At 44.6% G+C, this 25,104-nt stretch overlaps 1 protein-coding gene across 1 annotated transcript in view; it reads left to right on the top strand.

Annotated features, from left to right (window-relative positions):
* Positions 1 to 10,578: 10,578 nt before the first annotated feature.
* Positions 10,579 to 25,104, top strand: part of LOC120916329 — a 35,104-nt gene continuing 20,578 nt past the window's right edge. Inside the window, exons 1-2 of the mRNA XM_040327236.1 lie at positions 10,579 to 10,677; positions 20,655 to 20,777. Coding sequence (XP_040183170.1) covers positions 10,629 to 10,677; positions 20,655 to 20,777 — 172 coding nt within the window. The 5' untranslated portion in view covers positions 10,579 to 10,628. The remainder of the gene's footprint in view (positions 10,678 to 20,654; positions 20,778 to 25,104) is intronic.

The following is a 25,104-nucleotide window of genomic DNA, read 5'->3' as shown; positions in this document are numbered from 1 at the left end:
ATGACGCCTATATGGAAAACTACTGGTATGGAGCAGGAAAGTTAAACAAAACGGGTAAAACACCATTCTGGCGGCAGGAGATTTCCAATCGGGGTTGCACCACTAGTAGCATATGTGACTTTGGCACACAATATCTCGGTAAATATACGGTACAAGAGGCGGTTGAATACACATGTACGGATGGCACCGAAGGAAGTTCTAGCTACCCCACCACTCTGATCCTTTGTTGTGTTGCTCAGATTATACTTTATGTGTTTATGTTTTAGAAATTATACAAATCATTTCAAAGAAGCCAAAATAAAATCTAAGATTTCAGCACGTTGATATGTACGTTATAATTTTTTTTTTTATCTCTTTTAATTCTTACTTAAATCAAGAAGGCTGGAAACTCAGATGCTCTTGAATAAAAGTACTTTATTAGTTACACGGGTACAGGCTATACACTGACGCGTTTCGGCTAAGAAGCCTTTATCAAATTTCGATGAAGGCTTTTTAGCCGAAACGCGTCAGCGTATAGCCTGTACCCGTGTAACTAATAAAGGACTTTTATTCAAGAGCATCCGAGTCGCCAGCCTTCCTGATTTAAGTATTGTATCTGTGGGTGCAGAAAAATATTGCGCTTGTTTACCAGAAAATAAGCAGCGATCTAAAAGTGTTATACCACACAAAGACAAAATGAAAAATTAAGGAGATCGCACTAAATTATTGTACAGTGAATAATAAAAAATAAGTGGAAAGTTCAAATTAGATTTAAAAAATCAGTCCCACCACACAGGCAAATTCATATGAACAATCTCCCAAGTGTAACACCGAATCCACATAAGAAGAGTGCTTGAAAGGAAAGATCCTCCACCAAGGTTATAAGGGCCTCTTACCAGATGGAAATGATCTACAAATTATAAGAGATCAAATAAAGCGTGATAAGAGACAAGCATGGATGATATCCCATAGGAAGCCACAGCGCTGAAATCCTGATGGACTGTATCCTTGTGTTAGATAGGAACTCCCGATAAACCATCCACGAGTATGTAAAAACAGAAGGGGCTCACATAGTGTAAAACCTTCTTTAATTAATAAAATAAGTGGAAATACACTTACATAGTATCAGCAAACATAGAGCATGTAAAAAGCCGGCCAGCTTAACAAACAGCCCGTATCCGGGTAGAAAATGCGCGGTGACGTCAGAACGCCGCCTCCCTACGTTTCGTCACGACAGGACTTGGTTTTTACATACTCGTGGATGGTTTATCGGGAGTTCCTATCAGAGTCCATCAGGATTTCAGCGCTGTGGCTTCCTATGGGATATCATCCATGCTTGTCTCTTATCACGCTTTATTTGATCTCTTATAATTTGGAGATCATTTCCATCCGGTAAGAGGCCCTTATAACCTTGGTGGAGGATCTTTCCTTTCAAGCACTCTTCTTATGTGGATTCGGTGTTACACTTGGGAGATTGTTCATATGAATTTGCCTGTGTGGCGGGACTGATTTTTTAAATCTAATTCGAACTTTCCACTTATTTATTATTCACTGTACAATAATTTAGCGCGATCTCCTTCATTTTTCATTGTATCTGTGGGGCCTGAACATCCTGGCTAGAAAACCGGATCACAGTTTGTGGACTTTCATATTGGTAGTGGAGCCGCGGTAACCAGGGCCGCCATCAGGAATTATGGGGCCCCATACACAGCTTCAGGCATGGGCCCCCTGGAGCAGAGAACCGGGGGGGGGGGGGTGCTGCCGCCTGAAATTGGGCCCTTTACAAAAAAAAGAAGGAATAAAGAAAAATATATATTAAAAAAGGGGGGGGTAGCCATCCGGGGCCCTGGGGACCTCTCGGCCCTTTAATAAAGAGAAATAAAAAATATATATTTATTTTTTAAAAGGGGGGTTGCCATATGGGGCCCTCTGGGCCCTTTAATATATACATTTTTTTATGAAAAGAAATTACATAAAAAGGGGGGTTAAGGGGTTAAGTATGTTCCCTGGGTGTGTTCTAACTGTAGGGGGGGGTGGGACTCACTAGGAGAAATGACTGATCGCTGTTCATACATTGTATAAACAGACAGTCAGGCATTTCTCCCCTGACAGGCCCGGAAGTGTGATGCCACGTACACACGATCATTTTTCGGGTTGTAAAAAATGACGTTTTTTTTTTAATGTCATTAAAAACGATCGTGTGTGGGCTCCAGAGCATTTTTCGGGTTCTGAAAAACGGGCACATTTTTTTTCCGAACATGCTCTATTTTTTAACGACGTTTTTCACGTTGGTTGTGTGAGGGCTTTAACAACGTGAAAAATCTGCGCGTGCCCAGAAGCAAGTTATGAGACATGAGCGCTCGTTCTGGTAAAACTAGCGTTCGTAATGGAGTAAGCACATTCATCACGCTGTAACAGACAGAAAAGCGAGAATCGTCTTTTACTAACACGAAAATCAGCTAAATCAGCCCCAAGGGTGGCGCCATCCGCATGGAATTATCCCTTTATAGTGCCGTTGTACATGTCGTACTTCCCCGTGCTTTGCTAGAGCATTTTTTTTTTAACGATCGTGTGTTTGCAAGGCCGTTTAACCACTTGCCTACTGTGCACATACACCCCCTTCCTGCCCAGACGAGATTTTAGCTTCCAGCACTGCGTCGCTTTAACTGACAATTGCGTGGTCGTGCGACGTGGCTCCCAAACAAAATTGACGTCCTTTTTTCCCCACAAATATAGCTTTCTTTTGGTGGTATTTGATCGCCTATGCGGTTTTTATTTTTTGGGCTATAAACAAAAAAAGAGCGTCAATTTTGAAAAAAAACACAATATTTTTTACTATTTGCTATAATAAATATCCAATTTAAAAAAAATATATATATTTTTTCCTCAGTTTAGGCCGATACGTATTCTTCTACATATTTTTGTTAAAAAAAAAAATCGCAATAACCTGGTTTGCGCAAAAGTTATATTGCCTACAAAATAGGGGACATAATGATTTTTTTTTATTTTTTTTACTAGGAATGGCGGCGATCTGCGTTTTTTTTCGGGACTGCGACATTATAGCGGACACTTTTGACACATTTTTGGGACCATTCACATTTATACAGTGAACAGTGCTATAAATATGCATTGATTACTGTATAAATGTGACTGGCAGGGAAGGGGTTAACCACTAGGGGGCGGGGAAGGGGTTAAATGTGTATCCTGGGTGTGTTCTAACTGTAGGGGGAGGGGGTGACTGGGGGAGGTGACCGATCTGTGTCCCTATGTACAAGGGACACAGATCGGTAACCTCGGTATCCTCTGTTTACACACAGAGCTCCACGTCCCTGCTCAGTTACTGGGCAATCGCGGGTGCCGGGCACGTGCACTGTGTTCCAAGTGACGCGACGGGTGCCCTAGAGGCTTTAAATATGACGTCCTGTCGGAACAATAGAGTCATTTGACGGCGGGCGGATGTCAAGTGGTTAATGATCAAGTTGAAAAAACGTTGTTTTTCCTAAAGCCTGAAAAACGTTGTTTTTTACAACCCGAAGAATGATCGTGTGTACGCGGCATGTGACATAACTTCGTTAAAACCTCTATTACCACCCTCAAGACCCCATAAGCGAAGGAACTGTAAATGTATATATATCCATAAATGTGGGTGAATCCAGATCATACGTGGAGGTTCTATGAAATGACTGAAAAAAGTGTTGACATATCTAATTGTACACAATATCTGGCAACATAAAATCATAAATACACAATCCTACTATGCATACAACATAACATAAAACATAACTGATGGATAAAAGTGCGTAGAAAACCACATCTTTTTGTCTCGTGCTAAGCCTCATGGCTATGCAATGTAAATGTCCCAACATATATACGGCCCGGCGAGGCTGTTCCTTTTGTATTCAAAAAAGAAAAGAGTTAAAACTATAATAAAAAAGGGCCTGCCTGGCTGTCTGCTGTTACAGCTCTGCACCCCGTTGAATGTTCCTGCTGCAAGTCTGCTGAGAGCTCTGACCAGCCACACATCCTGGGCCTGCAGTGCAAGTGGAGTGCTTCTTCAACTCAGGCTGGACTACTGAGCACGGCTACTGATTCTGACCTGATAGTTCTCCTGTTCCTTTTGGGCCGCCTCTCCTGCTGCAAGTTCCCCTATCTAAATCTGCAGACACTCAAGTTCCTCCTGTACCTCAGCACCCTCTGTTCCACATTTAGTGGGGCCTGGACTGGAGATACAAGATATGCAAGCCTAGTAATTTTAGTCTCCTCTCAGGTACATGACACACTGCAAGTATTGGATGAGTTGAATACCTGTTTCCCTGTGGAGCAATGATAGACAGCAATGATGGCCACTGATGGGGAGGCACTGATAGGCAGTGTAACGGTCACCACCGTTTACGATATAACCATTCCATCAACCCAAGACAGCTTCCGACACAATCCAGCAGACACGATCCATAAGAATTCCCTCAGAGAGACGAGACATACGCTCTGTGTTCTAAGTCAAAATGTATGAACTTTAATGGTATCTTTGTTCTCTTATATACAGTACAGCATGTTTACAGTAATCACAGGGACAAAGGAACTCTCCACCCACACATCACACAATGGGGCTTCAATACACCTTCTCTGAAGCCTCGTACACACGACCGAGTTTCTCGGCAAAAACCAGCAAGAAACTTGCTGGGAGATATTTTTTTGCAGAGGAAACCGTCGTGTGTACATTTTCGTCGAGGTAACTGTCGAGAAACTCGACGAGCCAAAAAGAGAGCATGTTCTCTATTTCCTTGACAGGAATGGAGAAAATTGGCTTGTCGAGTTCCTCAACAGTCTAACAAGGAACTTGACGAGGAAAACAATGTGTTTCGCCCGTCGAGTTCCTTGGTCGTGTGTACGAGGCTTTAGACAATGACATTCCGTTGAGTTAATCATTAGTCACCCCCCAGACGTCCCGTCTCTGCAATTAGAGGAGGTAATTACTACAGCTTGACAAGTCACATTCCTTTACTAAACATAATTGACATGCTAATTCCCTACCCCTGAAAGGAGACATCTGACCCTTAGACTGCTACCTCACAACACATATCTATCATCAATAGCATCTTCACACAAACAGTGTTATTAGCATACACAATGAAAGGTCTTGGAGCAGTCCCAATTAACACCTCAAAAGCATGTGTCCTCACATTGAAGTAGACACTCTTATTGACCGGTTGGGGGTCAGAATGAAATCACCTGTAATGTGTCCAGATCTCCTGCAATACATGAATTAACAGTAATGTCCCATCTCATGTAATTTATAATTTATAATTTTGAATTTAGTAATGTCCCATCTCATGTAATTTATAATTTAAGGGGCACAGCGTGAACCTAGACCCAAGAGTTATTAGTGACGCTGGCACAGGAGTACCCCTCCTCCTTCAAAAGTCTCTGGGTGTCATGGGTCATTCTGTTACAGGCAGCATTGATGAGCACTGATAGGTGGAACTGATGGGCACTGATGAGCTGCACTGGTAGGCGGCATTGATGAACAATGATAGGTGGCACTGATAGGTGGCACTCATAGACTGCAATGATGGGCACTGATAAGTGGCATTGATAAACAATGATAGGTGGCACTGATAGGCAGCACTCATAGAATGCACTGATGGGCACTGATAGGTGGCATTGATGAGCACTGATAGGTGATACTGATAGGCAGCATTGATGAGCACTGATAGGAGGTATTGATAGGTGTAATTGATGAACACTGATAGGCGTCACTGATGGCCATTGAGCACCAATAGGCAGACATGATAGGTGGCACTGATAGACACCATTGAGGTGGTATTAATGGGCACTGATAGGCAGCATTGATGTGCACTGATAGGTAGCACTGCTAGGCAGCATTGATGGGCACTGATAGGTAGCACTGATAGGCAGCATTGAGGTGGTATTAATGGGCACTGATAGGCAAAATTGATGTGCACTGATAGGCAATGATAGGCAGCTTTGATGGGCACTGATAGGATGCAGTGATGATCAGGACACTAATTATCAGTGTAAACTATTTACTGACATTGTTACCTCTCCTTTCCTTAAACAGACACAGTGTGGGAGGAAAGGGCTGCCGATAACCAGCAAGTTGGTTTACATGTGATCAGCTGATGTGGGCGGAAGGGTTCTGGGGGATGTTCCATGGACGCCCTCCCAAAATTGGAAGCCTGGGGCTCGGATGGAAGGGGTATCATGGTTTCTTGCACTGGGGTCCTGAGGGTTCTAGTTATGCCTCTAGTGGCACATATACAGTAGCAGGTAGGTATCAAGCAAAAGTGTGGTAAGTTAATAAGACAAAAGGTCAGTAACAAGTGGGTGCAGGTTGGGATCAAGGCCATATTTACATCTTGGAGCCTATAGGCATAGAATTCTAAAGTGCCCGTGGGCGGGCCTCCTACCCACAGATTATGGCCCAGAAGAGACTGGAGACCTGGGGACAAGCTGGCATTGAGATATTGTAATGTAATGCTACATCCCTTCTCCCCCATCCCCCCCCCTCTTGTTGCTGTGTCTAAATGTGTTGGGTCATGGCATAGACAATGGTCTGGACTGGAGACATCTCTCCGCAGGGGATGTTTATTGAGAGGCTGCCTGCTTACCATAATCCCTTTGGGGCAGATCCACAAAGATACGCTACACCGCCGTAACTTACTTGGCTTTGGTTTGAATCCTGAAAGAATTTGCGCCGTAAGTTACGGTGGCGTAGTGTATCTCTCGTGGCGTAAGGGCGCGGAATTCGTATGCGGCGAGTAGGGGGCATGTTTCATTTAAATGAAGCGCGTCCCCGCGCCGAACGAACTGCGCATGCCCCGTCCGTCAAAACTCCCAGGGTGCATTGCTCGAAATGACGTCGCAAGGACGTCATTGTTTTCGAAGTGAACGTAAATGGCGTCCAGCCCCATTCACGGACGACTTACGCAAACGACGTAAAATTTTCAAAATCAGACGGCCATACTTAACATTGAGTACGCCACCAGATAGCAGCTTTAACTTTTTCCCCTGGTAAAAGCCGAATGGAAACGACGTAAACAAATGCGACGGCCGCTCGTACGTTCGTGGATCGTCGGGAATAGCTAATTTGCATACTCAACGCGGATTACGACGGGAACGCCACCTAGCGGATGCCGAAAAATTGCATCTAAGATCCGAAGGCGTACGAAGACGTACGCCTGTCGGATCTAACCCAGATGCCATCGTATTTTGTTTTGAGGATTTAAAACAAAGATACGACGCGGGAATTTTGAAATTACGCCGGCATATCAATAGATACGCCAGCGTACTTTCTTTGTGGATCTGCCCCTTTATGTTTAACTGTAGACTGTTTCAATGTACAAGTGTTCAGTTCCCATTGGTTGTTGCTTGTGCCCTACCCCCTCCCCTCTATGACAAAGCTAAGGGGAGTCTTTCTAACTGTGTATAAAAGTGTATGTCTTGTATTTAATAAACAGTTTATGCTCTGCATGTTTAACCCTCAACACCTGTGTGGATTGTCTCGTGATTGAGGGGTTAAGGGCTGGTTATGGCGAATCTGCAGGCTGCGGGTGCGTTTGGAGGACAGGAGACACAGGTCTGGCGGATGTGCCCACCTGGGGTATGCGAGATCGGTCACATAGGGCAAACAAACACAATAAACTACCCAAATATTTGGTAAGATATTAACGACGAGTAAGAAAATAAATACATACCCCACATGTCAAACCTTAAATGTGCGTGCGCTCGTAAAAAGGGGATTAACTTCAGTACTATAGGTCATCAGTTTAGTGTCACGGAGGTGGTCTGGTGCTAGAATTGTTGCTCTCACTCTGGCGTGCGTGGTGATATGTAACATGTGTATTGCAATCAACGTTGTCACGTGTAGGTGCCCTGACGCATGCGTTTACGTTCGTACATGTGTATATATGGGGGAGCTGGAGGCCTCAAAAAAAAAAAAAAAAAATTGTATGTGCTCGGGTGCAACTTTTTTTTATTCCCTGCATGTTTAATGAGACATGCAGGGTCTAAAAGGCAATACATCCCTTCCTGGCTATGCTAGCCAGGGAAAGTGACGGGATAACCCAGAAGTGACATCATACACAGGGCCGGCGCTAGCGCAAGGCAACATGGGCACTTGCCTTATGGGGCCAGGGAACAGGGCTGAAAATTGACAGTGTCACTGTGTCAGTGTCTCTCTCGCCTCTGTGAGTCCCAGGATTACACACAGCAGGCATCTCCCGCTGTGTGTATTGGAGCTTAGTGTGTTAACTTTGGCTGCGCTGTGAGAAAAGTCCCGCCCTCCTCCTAGATCAGCTTGTGTGATAGGCAGAACAATGCGTCTATCACACAAGCTGATTTAGGAGGAAGGCAGGACTTTTCTCACAGCGCGGCCAAAGTTTTCACACTAAGCTCCGATACACACAGCGGGAGATGCCTGCTGTGTGTGAAGTGTAGAGGAGGAGGGAGGGAGGGGAGCGCTGCAGCCAGACTGGCAGTGGGTGTGATAAATTCTCTCTCATGTCATGCTGCCCCGGCGGCCCCTCCTCTCTTCTTGTCCATCCCCATTTGCGTGTGACATCATCTGGGATGTACGAGAAGAGAGGAGAGGCCGCCGGGGGGGCAACGTGGGGGGCACTGATGGTAGAGACACTAATGGTGGGGGGAACTGATGGTAGAGGACACAGATGGTGGGGGACACAGATGCTGGGGGGCACTGGTGGGGGACACTAATGGTGGAGGACACTGATGGTGGGTGGCACTGATGGTAGGGACAGTAATGGTGGGGGGGCACTGATGGTAGGGACACTAATGTTGGGGGGCATTGGTGGTAGAGGACACTGATGGTGGGGACACTGATGGTGGAGGACAGTGGGAGACACTGATGGTGGAGGACACTGATGTTTGGGGACATGGATGATGGAAGACACTGATGGTGGAAGACACTGATGGTGGGGGACACTGATGGTGGAGGACAGTGGGAGACACTGATGGTGGAGGACAGTGGGAGACACTGATGGTGGAGGACAGTGGGAGACACTGATGGTGGAGGACACTGATGTTTGGGGACATGGATGATGGAAGACACTGATGGTGGAAGACACTGATGGTGGGGGACACTGATGACAGGAGACAGATGAGGGGGAGACTAATGGCGGGGACAGATGAGGGGGACACTGATGCATACATCCCAACTGTCCCCTGCTGACCCCTGTACCCTGCTCTATTGACCTCCTTTCTTCCGTCCTTCTGACCCCTGTACCCTGCCCTATTTATGCCCTCCCTGTGTACCCTGCCCTACTGACCTCTTCCTGCTGACCCCTGTATCCTGCCCTACTAACTCCTTATCCTCCGTCCTCCTGACCTATGTACCCTGCCCTACTGACTGCCTGTCCTCTGTCCTGCTGACCCCTGTACCCCGCCCTAGTGACTCCCTGTCCTCCGTTCTGCTGACCCCTGTACCCTGTGTTAGTGAATCACAGTATATATAAAATAATATGCAAAGTGGTTGGAGGGAAGCTTCCGAATGGCAAAGATGTTTTTATTACAGATTATGGGCCAGATTCAGAAAGATCAGCGGATCTTTCTGCTGGCGTAACGTAACTCATTTATGTTACGCCGACGCAAATTTTTCATGGAAAGTGCTGTATTCACCAAGCACTTGCCTGTAAAGTTGCGGCGGCGTAGCGTAAACTACTCGGCGGAATTCAAATTAGGCGGGTAGGGGGCGTGTATCATTTAAATGATGCGCGTCCCTGCGCCGAACCAACTGCGCATGCGCCGGCCACGAATGAATCCCAGTGCGCATGCTCCAAATGACGTCGGCAACTCGTCATGCTTTCGACGTTTCCGCAAATTACGTCCATCCGTATTCGCGAACGACTTACGCAAACTAAGTAAAAAATTCAAATTTTGTCGCGGGAACGACGGCCATACTTAACATTGGCTGCGCCTCATAGACCTAGGGGTAACTATACGCCGGAAAAAGCCGAACGCAAACTACGTAAAAAAAAAAGCGCCGGGCGGTCGTTCATTTCTAAATCGGCGTAACTCCTCATTTGCATATTCGTCGCATAAAAATACGGAAGCGCCACCTAGCGGCCGGTCTGGAATTGCAGCCTAAGATCCGACGGTGTAAGACACTTACACCGGTCGGATCTTAGGGATATCTATGACTAACTGATTCTATGAATCAGCCGCATAGATACGACCGGCCGAACTCAGAGATACGACGGCGTATCAGAAGATACGCCGTCGTATCTTCTTTCTGAATCTGGCCCTATGTGAGCAGACTGCAGTTCTTCTTTAAAATCTAATACAGCCAACCTTATTACATGGCCCATGGCAGGTTAAACAATGCTGATTACAATGCCATAAAATGTACCTGAGATGCCTCTGCAGATGCAAATAAGATTGTAACTCCCTACATGAAATGTACTGTATATTATGTATTACTGAATGCAATTATGAAAATCACACACTATAGATAGTCACGCTATATTATGAAACTGAACATATGTTAGTAATATGACGAGCATTTCATGTCCCTTTCTCCACCCCATGACTTATTTTCTATAAAGGTTGTAGACAACCAGTAAGGTTTACATTGGTACCGTAATCATCATACATGCAGTGAAGACATTACAGAGATGTCTGTACTACAGCTATATGTTCTACTATCAGTTCTTGCAGGAACAAGTAAGTAAATGTTTTTCTTCTCTTTAGATGTCTATCTCTCTCATTTCTTTTATTTTTCTTCTTCTTTCTACTGCTTTCTTGCTTTTCTTTTTTTTTTCTCTCTTTTTAAATATATTTTCTTAATTTTCTTCCCTCTCTTATCTTCAATTTAGATTTCTTAACCCCCCCCTTTTTTTTCCCTTCTCTTTCTTTTCCTGCTTTAGGGGCAGATCCTCAAAGAAAATTACGGCGGCGTATCAAGAGATACGCCGGCGTAATTTTCTTAAGAAATCTAAATTGAAGATAAGAGAGGGAAGAAAATTAAGAAAATATATTTAAAAAGAGAGAAAAAAAAAAAAAGAAAAGCAAGAAAGCAGTAGAAAGAAGAAAAAAAAGAAAAGAAATGAGAGAGATAGACATCTAAAGAGAAGAAAAACATTGACTTACTTGTTCCTGCAAGAACTGATAGTAGAACATATAGCTGTAGTACAGACATCTCAGTAATGTCTCCACTGCATGTATGATGATTACCAGGAAAAGAAAGAGAAGGGGAAAAAAAAGGGGGGGGGGGGTTAAGAAATCTAAATTGAAGATAAGAGAGGGAAGAAAATTAAGAAAATATATTTAAAAAGAGAGAAAAAAAAAGAAAAGCAAGAAAGCAGTAGAAAGAAGAAAAAAAAGAAAAGAAATGAGAGAGATAGACAACATCTAAAGAGAAGAAAAACATTTACTTACTTGTTCCTGCAAGAACTGATAGTAGAACATATAGCTGTACTACAGACATCTCAGTAATGTCTCCACTGCATGTATGATGATTACCAGGAAAAGAAAGAGAAGGGAAAAAAAAAGGGGGGGGGGTTAAGAAATCTAAATTGAAGATAAGAGAGGGAAGAAAATTAAGAAAATATATTTAAAAAGAGAGAAAAAAAAAGAAAAGCAAGAAAGCAGTAGAAAGAAGAAAAAAAAATAAAAGAAATGAGAGAGATAGACAACATCTAAAGAGAAGAAAAACATTTACTTACTTGTTCCTGCAAGAACTGATAGTAGAACATATAGCTGTAGTACAGACATTTCAAATTTTGCGCATCGTATCTTTGTTTTGGTATCCACAAAACAAGATACGACGGCATCTGGGTTAGATCCGACATGCGTACGTCTTAGTACGCCGTCGGATCTTAGATGCAATTTTTCTGCGGCCGCTAGGTGGCGTTTCCGTCGTATTCCGCGTCGAGTATGCAAATTAGCTATTTCCGACGATCCACGAACGTACAAGCAGCCGTCGCATTTTTTTTACGTCGTTTCCGTTCGGCTTTTTCCGGCGTATAGTTAAAGCTGCTATCTGGTGGCGTACTCAATGTTAAGTATGGCCGTCGTTCCCGCGTATAATTTTGAAAATTTTACGTCGTTTGCGTAATTGCCCGTGAATGGGGCTGGACGCCATTTACGTTCACGTCGAAAACAATGACGTCCTTGCGACGTCATTTGGAGCAATGCACCCTGGGAGTTTTTACGGACGGCGCATGCGCTGTTTGTTCGGCGTGGGGACGCGCTTCATTTAAATGAAACACGCCCCCTACCCGCCGAATTTGAATTCCGTGCCCTTATGCCCCGAGAGATACACTACGCCGCCGTAACTTACGGCGCAAATTCGTTGAGGATTCAAACAAAGGCAAAGTAAGTTACAGCTGCGTAGCGTATATTACATACGCTGCGCCCGGCGCAGATGTATGTGGATCTGCCCCTTCGTTTTTAGTTGTTTCCATCGTTCTTATTATGTCCATTTCTTCTTTTCTATTTTCTTCTCTAACTATTCCTTGTTTTTATTTACTTTTCTTTTTCTTCTCTTCCGTTGACTTTTTTTTTTTAATTTGCTTTCTTTTCTTTTCCCCATATATCCTATTTTTTTTCTTCCACGTGCCTCGCATGTCTTTTCTTTTTTTCATTTTATTCACTATTCCTTTTTTCCTGTTTTTCCTTCCTTTTTTTTCTTCCTTTCTACTGTTTTCTTGCTTTTCTTTTTTTCTCTCTTTTTAAATTTATTTTCTTAATTTTCTTCCCTCTCTTATCTTCAATTTATATTTCTTAACCCCCCCCTTTTTTTTCCCTCTCTTTCTTTTCTTGCTTTCGTTTTTAGTTGTTTCCAAAGTTCTTATTATGTCCATTTCTTCTTTTCTATTTTCTTCTCTAACTATTCCTTGTTTTTATTTACCGTATTTATCGCGGTATAACGCGCTCCCGCGTATACCGCGCATCCCTAAAGTGACCCCCAATCCTGTGGAAAAAAAGTTATTTTTGGTGTCTTGCGCGGCGTCCATCGGCGGCCTCGTCGGGTCCGGCATCCCTCTGCGGCTTCGGGTGTCCTCTTCGGCGGGTCCGGCATCCTTCTGCGGCTTCGGGTGTCCTTCTGCGGCTTCGGGTGTCCTTCTGCGGCGGGTCTGGTGTCCTCTTCGGCGGGTCCGGTGTCCTTTTCGGCGGGTCCGGCGTCCTCGCGTCCTTCCCGCTCGTTTCCCGCGCCGAGTTTTGAATACTGCGCAAGCATATACCAAGCGCAGTACACTCGGGCAGGCTCAGCAACTGTCGCGCTCACGTCCTGTACGTCCAGGACGTGACCGCGGAAGAAGCCGAGACTGGCCGACTATACCCGAGTGTACTGCGCTCGGTATATGTCGGCGCAGTATTCAAAACTCGGCGCGGGAAATCGGGTATCGGCGTATGATTTTCAGGGCAAAAAAGTGCGCGATATACGCCGATAAATACGGTATTTTCTTTTTCTTCTCTTCCATTGTCTTTTCCCCGTATGTCCTATTTTTTTTTCTTCCATGTGCCTCGCATGTCTTTTCTTTTTTACATTTTATTCACTATTCCTTTTTTCCTGTTTTTCCTTCCTTTTTTTTATTTTTCCTTTCTACTGCTTCCTTGCTTTTCTTTTTTTTTCTCTCTTTTTAAATTTATATTCTTAATTTTCTTCCCTCTCTTATCTTCAATTTAGATTTCTCAAACACTCCCCCCCCCCTATTGTTCCCTCTCTTTCTTTTCCTGCTTTAGTTTTTAGTTGTTTCCATAGTAATTATGTCCATTTCTTCTTTTCTTTTTCCTTCTCTAACTATTCCTTGTTTTTATTTACTTTTCCTTTTCTTCTCTTCCTTTGTCTTTTTTTTATTTGCTTTCTTTTCTTTTCCCCATATGTCCTATTTTTTTTTTCTTCCATGTGTCTAGCTTTCTTTTTTTTTTTTTATAACATCCAGTTTATTTAAAGATAAATTAGAAGGGCAACAGTGGGAGGCACAGCTCCCATTATATGCGTAATACAGAACTTTAAACATTCCAGTAAACATTGCAATGTTTGACGCATGTACAATACCTCATTGTGTTTGACCCAAAGGGAAAAAAAAAAAGCGATTATTGAGGGACAAAGGCATAATATCAACAGTACCTTATGAAATATACGTCATGTAACCTCAAATATTAGCATTCTGATTAAGTTTGTCGTAACATATGAAGTTTCTATAAGAAAAAGTTCAGGAGGAGAATAAAAGAAAGGGTTGGAGGAAGCGGGACGGAGGAGGGGGGGGGGGGGAGACACATTAGGGGAATGAGACGAGTAACAGCTCCAGCCCTGCGCCTAAGGTTCACACAGTGTTCAAAGAGGCGCCCCGGACCCCGTCAACATTAAACGCACTAGGTCACAGCTACCAATCTATCAAAATCTACAGAACATTTAAAATGGACCCAAGGTGACCAAGTGTGGAAAAACTGTTCGGTGCGTTCAGATGATTGGGCTACCGTTTCTTCCATGTCATAGAATTCTTTTACTCTAGACAGCCAATCACGTATCGAGGGGACCCGGGACGACCTCCAAAACAGGGGTATAAGGGCCTTGGCTGCATTTAAGAGGTGTTTGGATAGTGAGTTTTTGTAACTCCGAAAGGACATGTTGGAAATGTGCAGAAGGCAGCAGGCGGCGTCGAGTTTGAGCTTAGTTTCTGTGATCAATCTAATCGTTTCGCATACTTTTTGCCAGTACGGAGCAATTAGCGGGCAGTGCCACCATATGTGGATCAAGGTACCCTTATCTGCATTGCACCTCCAGCAGGTGTCAGGCGTCTGTGGGAACCACGAGTGTAATTTCACCGGGGTGGCGTACCAGTGAGTGAGTAGTTTGTAGGCGGTTTCTTGTGTTCTGGTGCTCAGGGAGCATTTATGTGCGAAGGTGCAAGATCTCTTCCATTGGGGCCCCGAAATCGGGATATCCAATGCCTGCGACCATCTCTCTCTGAATCTGTCATCTCCTTGTACCGGTTGATCTCTGAGCCAAGCGTATGAAATTGAGGTAGATTTTTGTACAGGTACACCCGCTAGGCACACCGACTCCATCTCCGTGGGCTGCCTATTAAAATTTGGTCTCCTAGCAGTGTGGTTTAGGTAGCTCCTCACTTGGAAGTATGTCCACAAGGGGAGGTCAGACCTATTAAGGGCTGCCTTGAGATCCCCAAAATCCCGGAACAGACCGTTCCGGAAACAGTCCGAGGCAAGTATGGGTCTGGATGCGTCAGGGGAGCGGAGAGAGCTGTTCTCTATCCCCGGAGGGAAATCAGGGTTGTTCCACAAGGGAGTCAGTGGGCTCAATGAAGTTGATATGTTCGTTCCCCCTGACACCTTGTGGAAAACTCTTAACGTGGTCCCTATCAGTGGATGTGTCTTTAGAGATGCAGGATAGTTAGTCCATGGCATCCAGGGAGAAAAATGTAAGGGAATGGTGTAGAGGTCGTCCTCAATTTGTATCCAGTCTTTAAGATTACGATGGCAGTGCCAATCTATTATTCTCGTTATGTGTGCCGCAAAATAGTAGTTTTTGAAATCGGGAGTACCCATTTCCCCTCTGTGTTTAGGAAGTGTCAGTAGCTTAGCTTTAATTCTCGGGGGTTTGTGGGCCCAGATGAATCTTTGTTGTATCGCAGAGATCAGTTTAAAGAATTGTAAGGGGATCCTAACCGGTAGGTTGCGGAACAAATATAAAAGTTTTGGCAGGATAACCATTTTGCAGATAGCTGCCCTCCCAAACCAGGAGAAATTGCGGGCATTCCACGACTTCAGGTCTCTATCAATTGCTGCAAGAAGGGGGGGGAAATTGCGATTATAGATTTGGGAAATGTCTGATGTTAGCCACACTCCCAGATATCTAAGGGCGGACGGTTCCCATCTAAAGGGGCAAATAGTCTTAAGTGTTTCTACAGATTGGTCTGGTAAGGTTATGTTTAGCGCTTCTGATTTCAAAAAATAAATTTTAAAATTGGACACGTAGCCGAACAGTGTAAATTCCTGCATGAGAGATGGTAGGGACTTCTGGGGCTCCATCAGGAAAAAGAGCAAATCGTCGGCATATGCCGCAATCTTATACTCTTTGCTCGCCAACGAGAAACCTTGTATAGCTTTCTCAGCGATGATTCTTCTAATGAAAGGTTCTAGGGAGAGAATGAAGAGGAGGGGTGAAAGGGGGCATCCCTGTCTAGTGCCATTATTTATTTGGACTGCTTCCGATAAGGAACCGTTAATCTTAATTCGGGCTGAGGGGTTTTTGTAAAGTGCGGATATCCAGGATCTCATGTGAAACCCTAGACCTATGTGCTGACAGGTGTCCATCATATAGTCCCAGACAATCCTATCGAAGGCCTTCTCTGCGTCGGTGGACAAGAGAAGGCCCTCGATTTTCTGGGTGTGTGCCGCATGTATTAAATTAAGTGCTTTAATGACATTGTCCCTGGATTTCATACCCGGCATGAAGCCTGCTTGGCTCGGGCCTATGATATCGTGTAGAAGGGGGCGAAGTCTATTGGCCAAAATTTTTGCTAGCAACTTAACGTCCAAGTTAAGGAGTGAAATCGGCCTGTAGCTAGCACAGCTCTCGGGATCTTTGTTGGGTTTTGGCAGGACAGCTACGTGTGCTGAGAGGAATGTAGGGGGCACGTCTCTAGGAGAGGCCAACGAATTTAGGGCCTCTCTCAGGGGGTCGACAAGGAGTTCTGCAAAGGTTTTATAATAAATGGAAGTGAAGCCGTCCGGAGCTGGACTTTTCCCAGTTTTAAGGTCTTTAATAACTGACTGCAGTTCTGAGTTTTCTATAGGCATTTCTAGTTGAAGGACTACGTCCTCCGGTAGGGAGGGGAGCCCAGACTCTGCTAGGTATTCTCTAATCTCCTGACTTCTAGTTTTGGAAGGGTTAACAGGGTTTCCTTGAGCTGGTAGGTTATAGAGGTTAGAGTAAAATTTGTGAAAATGTTGGGCTATTTTGTCGGTGGTTACGTCTAAGGAACCTGATTTATTCCTTATACCCATAATGTTATGCGCCGAACTAGCCTCTTTCAAGGCCCTAGCCAAAAAACTGCCTGATTTATCGCCATGTTCATAATATACCTTCTTTTTAAAGAACAAAAGGCGTTTAGCTTTAGAGTCAAGGAGCTGTTGAAGGTCCTTCCTAGCGTTCAATAATGTGCAGGCTGACCTTTCAGAAAGGGACTGTTTGTGGAGTGTCTCAAGGCTATGTATTTTATCTGAAAGGAGTTTGATGGTTTTTTCCCTTTCTCGCTTGCGTTGTGACCCCAGTCTAATGAGTTCCCCCCGCACTGTGCACTTATGGGCTTCCCAAATAGTCAGGGGATCCATGCCCGGGGTGACATTACGTTCAAAAAATTCTTTCAGAAAGAGGGTGATGTCAGGGAGCAATAGCGTGTCTGTCAACAGGGACGAGTTAAGTCTCCAAGAATTGGGTTTAGGAGGAGGTCCGTGAAGATTAAGGGACAATGAAGTTGGAGCATGGTCTGATATAGACTGGATGCCTATGTGTGCCTCTGTTACCAGGTGAAGATCTCTCTGAGTTGTGAAGATATAATCGATTCTGGCATGGCGATTGTGGGGAACAGAGTGAAACGTGTAGTCCTTTCCCTCGGGGTGAGTAAAGCGCCAGGAGTCTATCAGTTGCATAGACCCCAATATGGACTTAATACTCTTAAGTATCCTGTACGTAATGGAGGATTTGCCTGTCGAGGTATCTGCTAGGGGGTTCAGTGGTATATTGAAATCTCCACCTAGGATTATGCACCCAGAGCTGAAACCTTGGAGCATAGATAGTGTGTTCCTGCAAAATGTAAGATGAGAGGAATTAGGGAAATACACGTTGGCCAACGTGAGAGGTACCCCATTGCACTTCCCCTTCAGAAAGATAAATCTTCCCTCTGGGTCTAGGAGTTTGTCAGTAATGTCAAAGGAAGCATGTTTGCTGATTAATATGGAAACGCCCTTTGTTTTCGCAAGGCTATTCGTGGCGTGATATGCCTCAGGGAAATAGGAGTCAGTGAGCCTCGGCACTTGAGCAGTTTTGAAATGTGTTTCCTGTAGGAAAACAAATTTCGGCTTACCTTTCCTGAGCTCCCTCAGGAGGGTAGTCCGTCTTTCAGGGATGTTCAGCCCTCTCACATTATGAGAGATCACCGTAGGATTCTGGCCAAGAGATGAGTACGCCATCATAAGGATGCAGAGAGAGATGGAAGACTGCTGCAGGAGGTAGAGATTGAGCACAGAACTAATCAGGAAAAAAACAAGCGTTAGCTTCAAAACAGTAAATTTTGTCATATATCTGCAAGCCTCACTGGGGTTGAGACTGGGCACCAGATAGGGTAGGGAGACAACAGGACTGAAGCTGTACACAGGGGGGAGACGGGGGGAGAGGGAAGGGAAGGAGGGGGGGTAAAGAGTAGGGTTAAAGAGTGTTAGCGATATGAGAAAGACAAAGAAGGCAGGTAATCTTCCTATAGACCTAATACGGTTTCAAGGATATCAAGTAGTGTGTTGTGATGAACCCCTAAGGGCCCCTCCCAACGCACTATGTGGGGGGTGTCAAGGCGGTTAAGGGAAGGCTGTGGTCGCCACAAGACTAAAAAATAAACTAGTAAAAATGTCTTGTGAACCGGAGTAGTCGACCCACAGCCCGTGAAAAAAAAAGAAAAATTTCTTTAGATAAGTGCAACACAGATGTCGTCTCTGCACAGTCTAGTGTAGAAAGATAGCAGATATCTAGCAGGAAAGGCTTGCAGGAGCAGGCTATGGGAAGGGAACAACAACTTAATGGAACAAAAAAACGGAGGCCTAACATACTCTACAGGGATGAGGTGGCATTCACGGATGATATTGCTCAAGGAATCTCAAAACAATCCCTACCTCTCACCCCTAGGCACCCCATATTATCCAACCATAGAGAACAAATCATGGCATTGATGTCATAACCTGAGGAAACGTAAACAGCGAACAAGTTAAAGTCAGCTTAATTCCACTGTAGGCCCATGGGAGCAAGGCCTCCACAACCCCTTTCGCTCCCGCATCCACCCACCCCAAGACCCCAGAGTCCAAGGGAGTTAGTGGTGTCTTGTCAAGGGACATTGGGCTACATCAGCCTGGGTTTCACTGTCCCGTGCAAATAGGATGGGGGGGTGATCTTACCACACCGGTCGTAGGGGACTGCTATGTGGCGGGCACGGTCGAGTCCTTCGCTGAACATGTGTATCCAAAATCATGCCGAACAGAGCATCTCAAAACTTCGGTTATGACAAACCACGGGTGCCGTGTCAAGAGAGTAGCCAGGGTCCATCATGTAGTAACACTATTTGTTCAGTAGTCTTCCAGAGCCCTGGATGACTGGGGTTTGTTGTTAGGTGTGCCTGCTAATGAGCCGGCCATGGATCCACCTCTGCGAGAGGTCTTCAGCTTCTTGGAGAACCTGTTGTCGGGGGAAGTCAGCGGGGATGCCGGGGGGCTCCTTTCCATGGGTGCCAGGCGAAATTCCTGGTACCACTCAGGGAGATCAATGAGGTCTAGTTGCAAGGCAGCGCAGAAATCAGGGAGGTCCGAAGGAGAGCGTAGAATAAGCTGTTTGCCATTGTAATTCACCATGAGAGCAAATGGAAACCTCCATGTGTACCGCAGGTCTTTCTCTCTGAGCCTATCAAGAAGAGGACGTAGCGCTCTGCGATTTTTCAGAGTGATCTGAGATAGATCTTGAAAAAGCATTATCGTTTCTCCATTGTGAATCTCTGAAACTCTGAAGGCAGCAGATAATGTCACGTGGTGGCTTGAGTGTCAGGGCCCTTAGCTCTAGGCGCCCTGTGAGCGCACACAAAATCTATGGCGGTGTCCTCCGGCCTCTCTAGTAGGCCGTTGAAAACTCTCTGTAGGGCCAATGTAACTTGATCGGCCTCAACTGATTCGGGGATCCCCCGTACCCGTATATTACACCTTCGTCCCCTATTGTCAAGGTCTTCCAGATGCCTATTGATGTCAATAAAATGTTCAGCATATGAGTGGGAGACCTTCTCCAGTCTGCATATCTCCCCATCCCTGCGCCTCCCCTCGGCCTCCGCCGCTTCCATTTTCCCATTGAGAACCATGAGGTTTGACTTTAAGTCAGTGATGGCTGCTGAGAACGTGGACTTAATGTCCGCAGCTATTCCGGTCATGTCCTCATAGGTAAGGGGTCTATGGTTGCGTGAGTAGCCCTTACCAGAGTCCTCAATGGCGGATTGGGAATCCTCGCTAAAGTCCTCCTCGGTGTGTGGCGGCGCCATCTTGGGCCTTGCTGCGTTGTTCCGAGCAGAGGCCTGGGTTTTGAAGATGTCGGCGATATCTCTCCCTTTCGGGGTGGCCGAAGAGCGGCGGGATCTCGTGTGTGGAGTGCCGTACGATCTCTCCTGTGCATCCTGCAGTCAATCTGTGCAGAGAGACGGGCTTTAGGCTGTGAGTACGACGGAGCTCCTGAATCAAGCTGCCGTCTCCATTGCGTGCCAGCTTTCTTTTTTTATTCATTTTATTTACTATTCCCTTTTTCTTTTTTTTTTTTTTACTTTCTTTCTTTTTCTAATCTTATTTTTTTCTTTATTTTGCCCTCTTTTTAATATAATTGTTTTACTTTCCTTTAATTCATTTTTAAATAACAAGTTATTCTTATGTTACAGCTCACACTAAACTTTGTTATTTTTGTTGGACGTATGCATATCAGGCAAACCTCTGCAGATGGGGACAAATAAGCTGCGGAGATGGATTATTGTGTTCAACCACAATATTTGAATACTACCAAGGTAATTTTATCATATCTGAGAAAGTACAATCAGATTGCATGTGGTCTTATGTTATTCACTTTATAAAATGTATTTTTTTCATACAGTGCCTTGAAAAAGTATTCATACCCCTTGAAATTTCCCACATTTTGTCATGTTACAACCAGTGTTAATTTTGTCGACTAACTTAAAGTGGAGGTTCACCCTAAAACAATTATCTAACATTACATCCAGCATACTGCCGACATGAACAGTATGCTGTTTTTTTTTTATTTTCTCCGTACATACCGTTATATTGTCATTTTCCCCCTGGCTTCCGGGTTCTGATTCCCGTGGGACTGGGCGTTCCTATCCAGGAGGTAGATGATTGACGTCTGGTGAAAAATTTCCCAAGGCGCATAAGGCGCGTCACCAGTTTTCCGTAAATAGCCGACCTGCGAGTCGGCTCTATAAGGCGGCCGGCGCAGTTAGCCCTACACGGCGGGCGCAGGCGCCGTATAGAGTCGACTCACAGGTCGGCTATTTACGGAAAACTGATGACGCGCCTTACGCGCCTTGGGAAGTTTTTCACCAGACGTCAATCATCTACCTCCTGAATAAGAACCCGGAAGCCGGGGGGAAAATGACAATATAACTGTATGTACGGAGAAAAAAAAAATAGCAGCATACTGTTCATGTCGGCAGTATGCTGGATGTAATGTAATGGATGTAATGGATAATTGTTTTAGGGTGAACCTCCACTTTAATACCATTTTATTTGACTAAAATATGACTAAAACAATTGAGATGACTAAAATACAGCTAAAATGAAAGTGGCATTTTAGTCAAAGCACTAACGCCCTGTACACACGATCGGATATCTGATGGAAACTAATCCGATGGATTTTTTCGTTGGATATCCGATGAAGCTGACTTTCATCAGTCTTGCCTACACAACATCAGTCAAAAATCCGACCGTGCCAAAACACAGTGACGTAAAACACAACGACGTGCTGAGAAAAATGTAGGGCCAGATCCTCAAAAGGGATACGCCGGCGTAACTGCTATTACTCCGTCGTATCCCTGTTTCTAACTATGGAACTGATCCACAGAATCAGTTTTCCATAGTTAGGCAGAAGATCCGGCATGTGTAAGGGACTTACACTGCCGGATCTTAGGATGCAGTACCGCATCCGCCGCTGGGGGCATTTTGTGTCGAAATGCCGCCTCGGGTATGCAAATTAGCACTTACGGAGATCCACGAAGCTTTTCAGCTTCATTTTTTCTCCGTAAGTTTTAGTTTGCAAATGCAAAATTAGGGCTGCTTTTACAAAGTGTAAACTGTTTACACCATGTAAAAGCAGACCCTTCTGTCCAGCGACGTGATTTTTTTTTTGTTTTGCATTTTTTTTTTTTCGCTGTATCTTTTTTTTTTCCCGACGCAACTTTATTGACCCGTCGCGATCCACAAAGCTTGGCGTAACGTAATTTCGCGCTATGCACGTCGGGAAAATGACGTCACGCGCATGCGCAGTACGGCTGGCGCGGGAGCGCGCCTAATTTAAATGGAAATCGCCCCCATGAAAAGAGGAACGCCTTGCGCCGCGGAATTTAAGTTACACAGCCAAACATTTCTAGGCAAGTGCTTTGTGGATCGGGCACTTAGGTAGAAATTTTAAGGCAGTGTAACTTAAATGGGAAAATTTACGTTACGCCGGATCTTTGTGGATTACCCCCTCAGTTCATTGCTACCGAGTGCGTCGACTTGATTCTGAGCATGCGTGGATTTTCCATCGGAAAAATTTAAAACGTGTTCTATTTTTTAACACTGATGGGGGGGAACGACGGGGCCCACACATGATCGGTTTGTCCACTGAAAACAGTCCATCGGTCTGTTTTCATCGGACAAACTGATCGTGTGTACGCGGCCTAAGACTTAGGCCCTGTACACACGACCGGATCTGTCCGCTGACACTTGTCCGCGGATCAGTTTCAGCAGACAAGTTCGGTCGTGTGTACGGCCTATCGGACCGCTTTCCGGCGGACATTTGTCCAGCCTACCGTTTTCCAGCGTGCTAAGAAACCTGTCCGCTGAAAACCTGTCCGTCGGACATGTTCGGTCGTCTGTACAGACTCACCGGACATGTCCGATCGGCCGCCATCCCTCGCATGCGTCGAAGTGATTCTACGCATGCGTGGAAGTATTTACCTTCCAGGGCCGCGCCCGTCGCCGCGTAATCGCCGCGGCAACGGCGCGGCCACGTCACCGCGTATTGTGTACGCACGGATTTCTGTTTGATGGTGAGTACACACATCAAACAGAAATCGGCCAGACGACTGTCCGCTGAAAACGATCCGGTGGACCTTTTTCATGGGACAGTCCGTCCGTGTGTACAGGGCTTAAGACTAAATTGAAATCTGACATCAAAATGAACACTGGTCTGTAGTGCATGTTCATACCTCAATACCATAAATAATAACATATTTGATTTTTCAAACCAGCAGTATATAATGAGTTTGGAAATTGTAGAGCCTAAATAATGCATTACAATTTAACACCCATTCGATTTTAGATGACTAACATGAGTTTTAAAATGTACTGGAGATTTTAGTCGACTAAATACGACTAAAACTAAAACACTTGCAGAAGACTAAAATGGGACTAAAACTATAATGCCATTTTAGTCCCAAGAGTAAGACTAAAACCAAATCGAAATGTTCTGCCAAAATTAACACTGGTTACAACCAAAAACATAAATGTATTTTATTGGGAATTTAAGTGATAGACCAACACTAAGTGGCGCATAATTGTGAAGTGGAAGGAAAATGATTAATAGTTTTCAACATTTTTTTTTCAAATAAATATGTGAAAAGTGTGGGGGGCATTTGTATGGCGCCCCCCGGAGTCAATACTTTGTAGAACCGCCTTTCTCTGCAATTACAGCTGCAAGTCTTGTTAGGGATGTCTCTACCAGCTTTGCACATCTAGAGAGGGACATTTCTGCCCATTCTTCTTGGCATAATAGCTCAAGTTCTGTCAGATTGGATGGAGAGCGTCTGAACAGCAATTTTGAAGTCTCACCACAGATTTTCAATGTGATTTAGGTCTGGACTTTGACTGGGCCATTCTAACACATGAATATGCTTTGATCTAAACCATTCCATTGTAGCTCTGGCTGTATGTTTAGTGTCGTTGTCCTTCTGGAAGGTGAACCTCCGCCCCAGTCTCAAGTCTTTTGTAGACTCTAACAGGTCAATACAATAGCCACCCGAAGATGTGATTGGCAAAACTAGTTGAGGCTCCTTTCCCTTCTGGGTCTGTTCTGACGTCATGTCTGTCTCTGGTCGTTTGATATTGTGGTGTTTTGGGAGTGATTAGAAGAGCATAGGATGATATCTCAGAAGATCTATTAAGGAAAGGTGTGCGCGATTTGGAGGTGTATATGGCTAATCCCACAGCGCTTATTATTACCTTTATTACCGTATATACTCGAGTATAAGCCAGGTTTTTCAGCACATTTTTTTGTGTAGGCTCCATCGGAATTTTTCTGTCTGAATTTCCGCCAAGAAAAATTCGAGAGCTGGTTCTCAAATTTTCCGACAAGAAAAGTTCTTGGAGGAAATTCCGATCGTCTGTGTGCAATTCCAATGTGCAAAAAACAAGCATGCTAGGAATCAATTTGACGCATGCTCGGAATCAATTAACTTAATTTTTCTCGGCTCATTGTAGTGTTGTTGTACGTCACCACGTTCTTGAAGGTTGGAATTTGGTTTGTGTGTATGCAACACAATTTTTAGCCAAGATTCTGTCGGAAAAAAATCCACGGTTTTCTTGTCGGATTTTCCGATCCTGTGCGCGCTGCATTAGAACCCCCCAAACATTATACATTTTTTTTCTAACACCCTAGAGAATAAAATGGCGGTCGTTGCAATACTTTATGTCACACCGTATTTGCGCAGCGGTCTTACAAGTGCACTTTCTTTGGAAAAAAATACACTTAAAAAATAAAACAACAGTAAAGGTAGCCCAATTTTTTTTTATATTGTGAAAGATAATGTTACGCCGAGTAAATTGATACCCAACATGTCACGCTTCAAAATTACACCCGCTGGTGGAATGGCGACTAACTTTTACTCATAAAAATCTCCATTAGCGACGTTTAAAAATTTCTACAGGTTGCATGTTTTGAGTTACAGAGGAGGTCTAGGGCTAGAATTATTGCTCTCGCTCTACCGATCACGGCGGCGATACCTCACATGTGTGGTTTGAACACCGTTTTCATATGCAAGCGCTGCTCACCAATGCGTTTGGTTCTGCGAGCAAGCTCGGTGCGACGGGGTGCGTTTAAAAAAATGTATTATTATTTAT

Source organism: Rana temporaria, chromosome 10, assembly GCF_905171775.1.
Source record: "Rana temporaria chromosome 10, aRanTem1.1, whole genome shotgun sequence".
Lineage (NCBI taxonomy): Eukaryota > Metazoa > Chordata > Amphibia > Anura > Ranidae > Rana > Rana temporaria.
The sequence above is the reverse complement of the archived record's forward strand: the minus strand, read 5'-3'. Positions and strand labels throughout refer to the sequence as shown.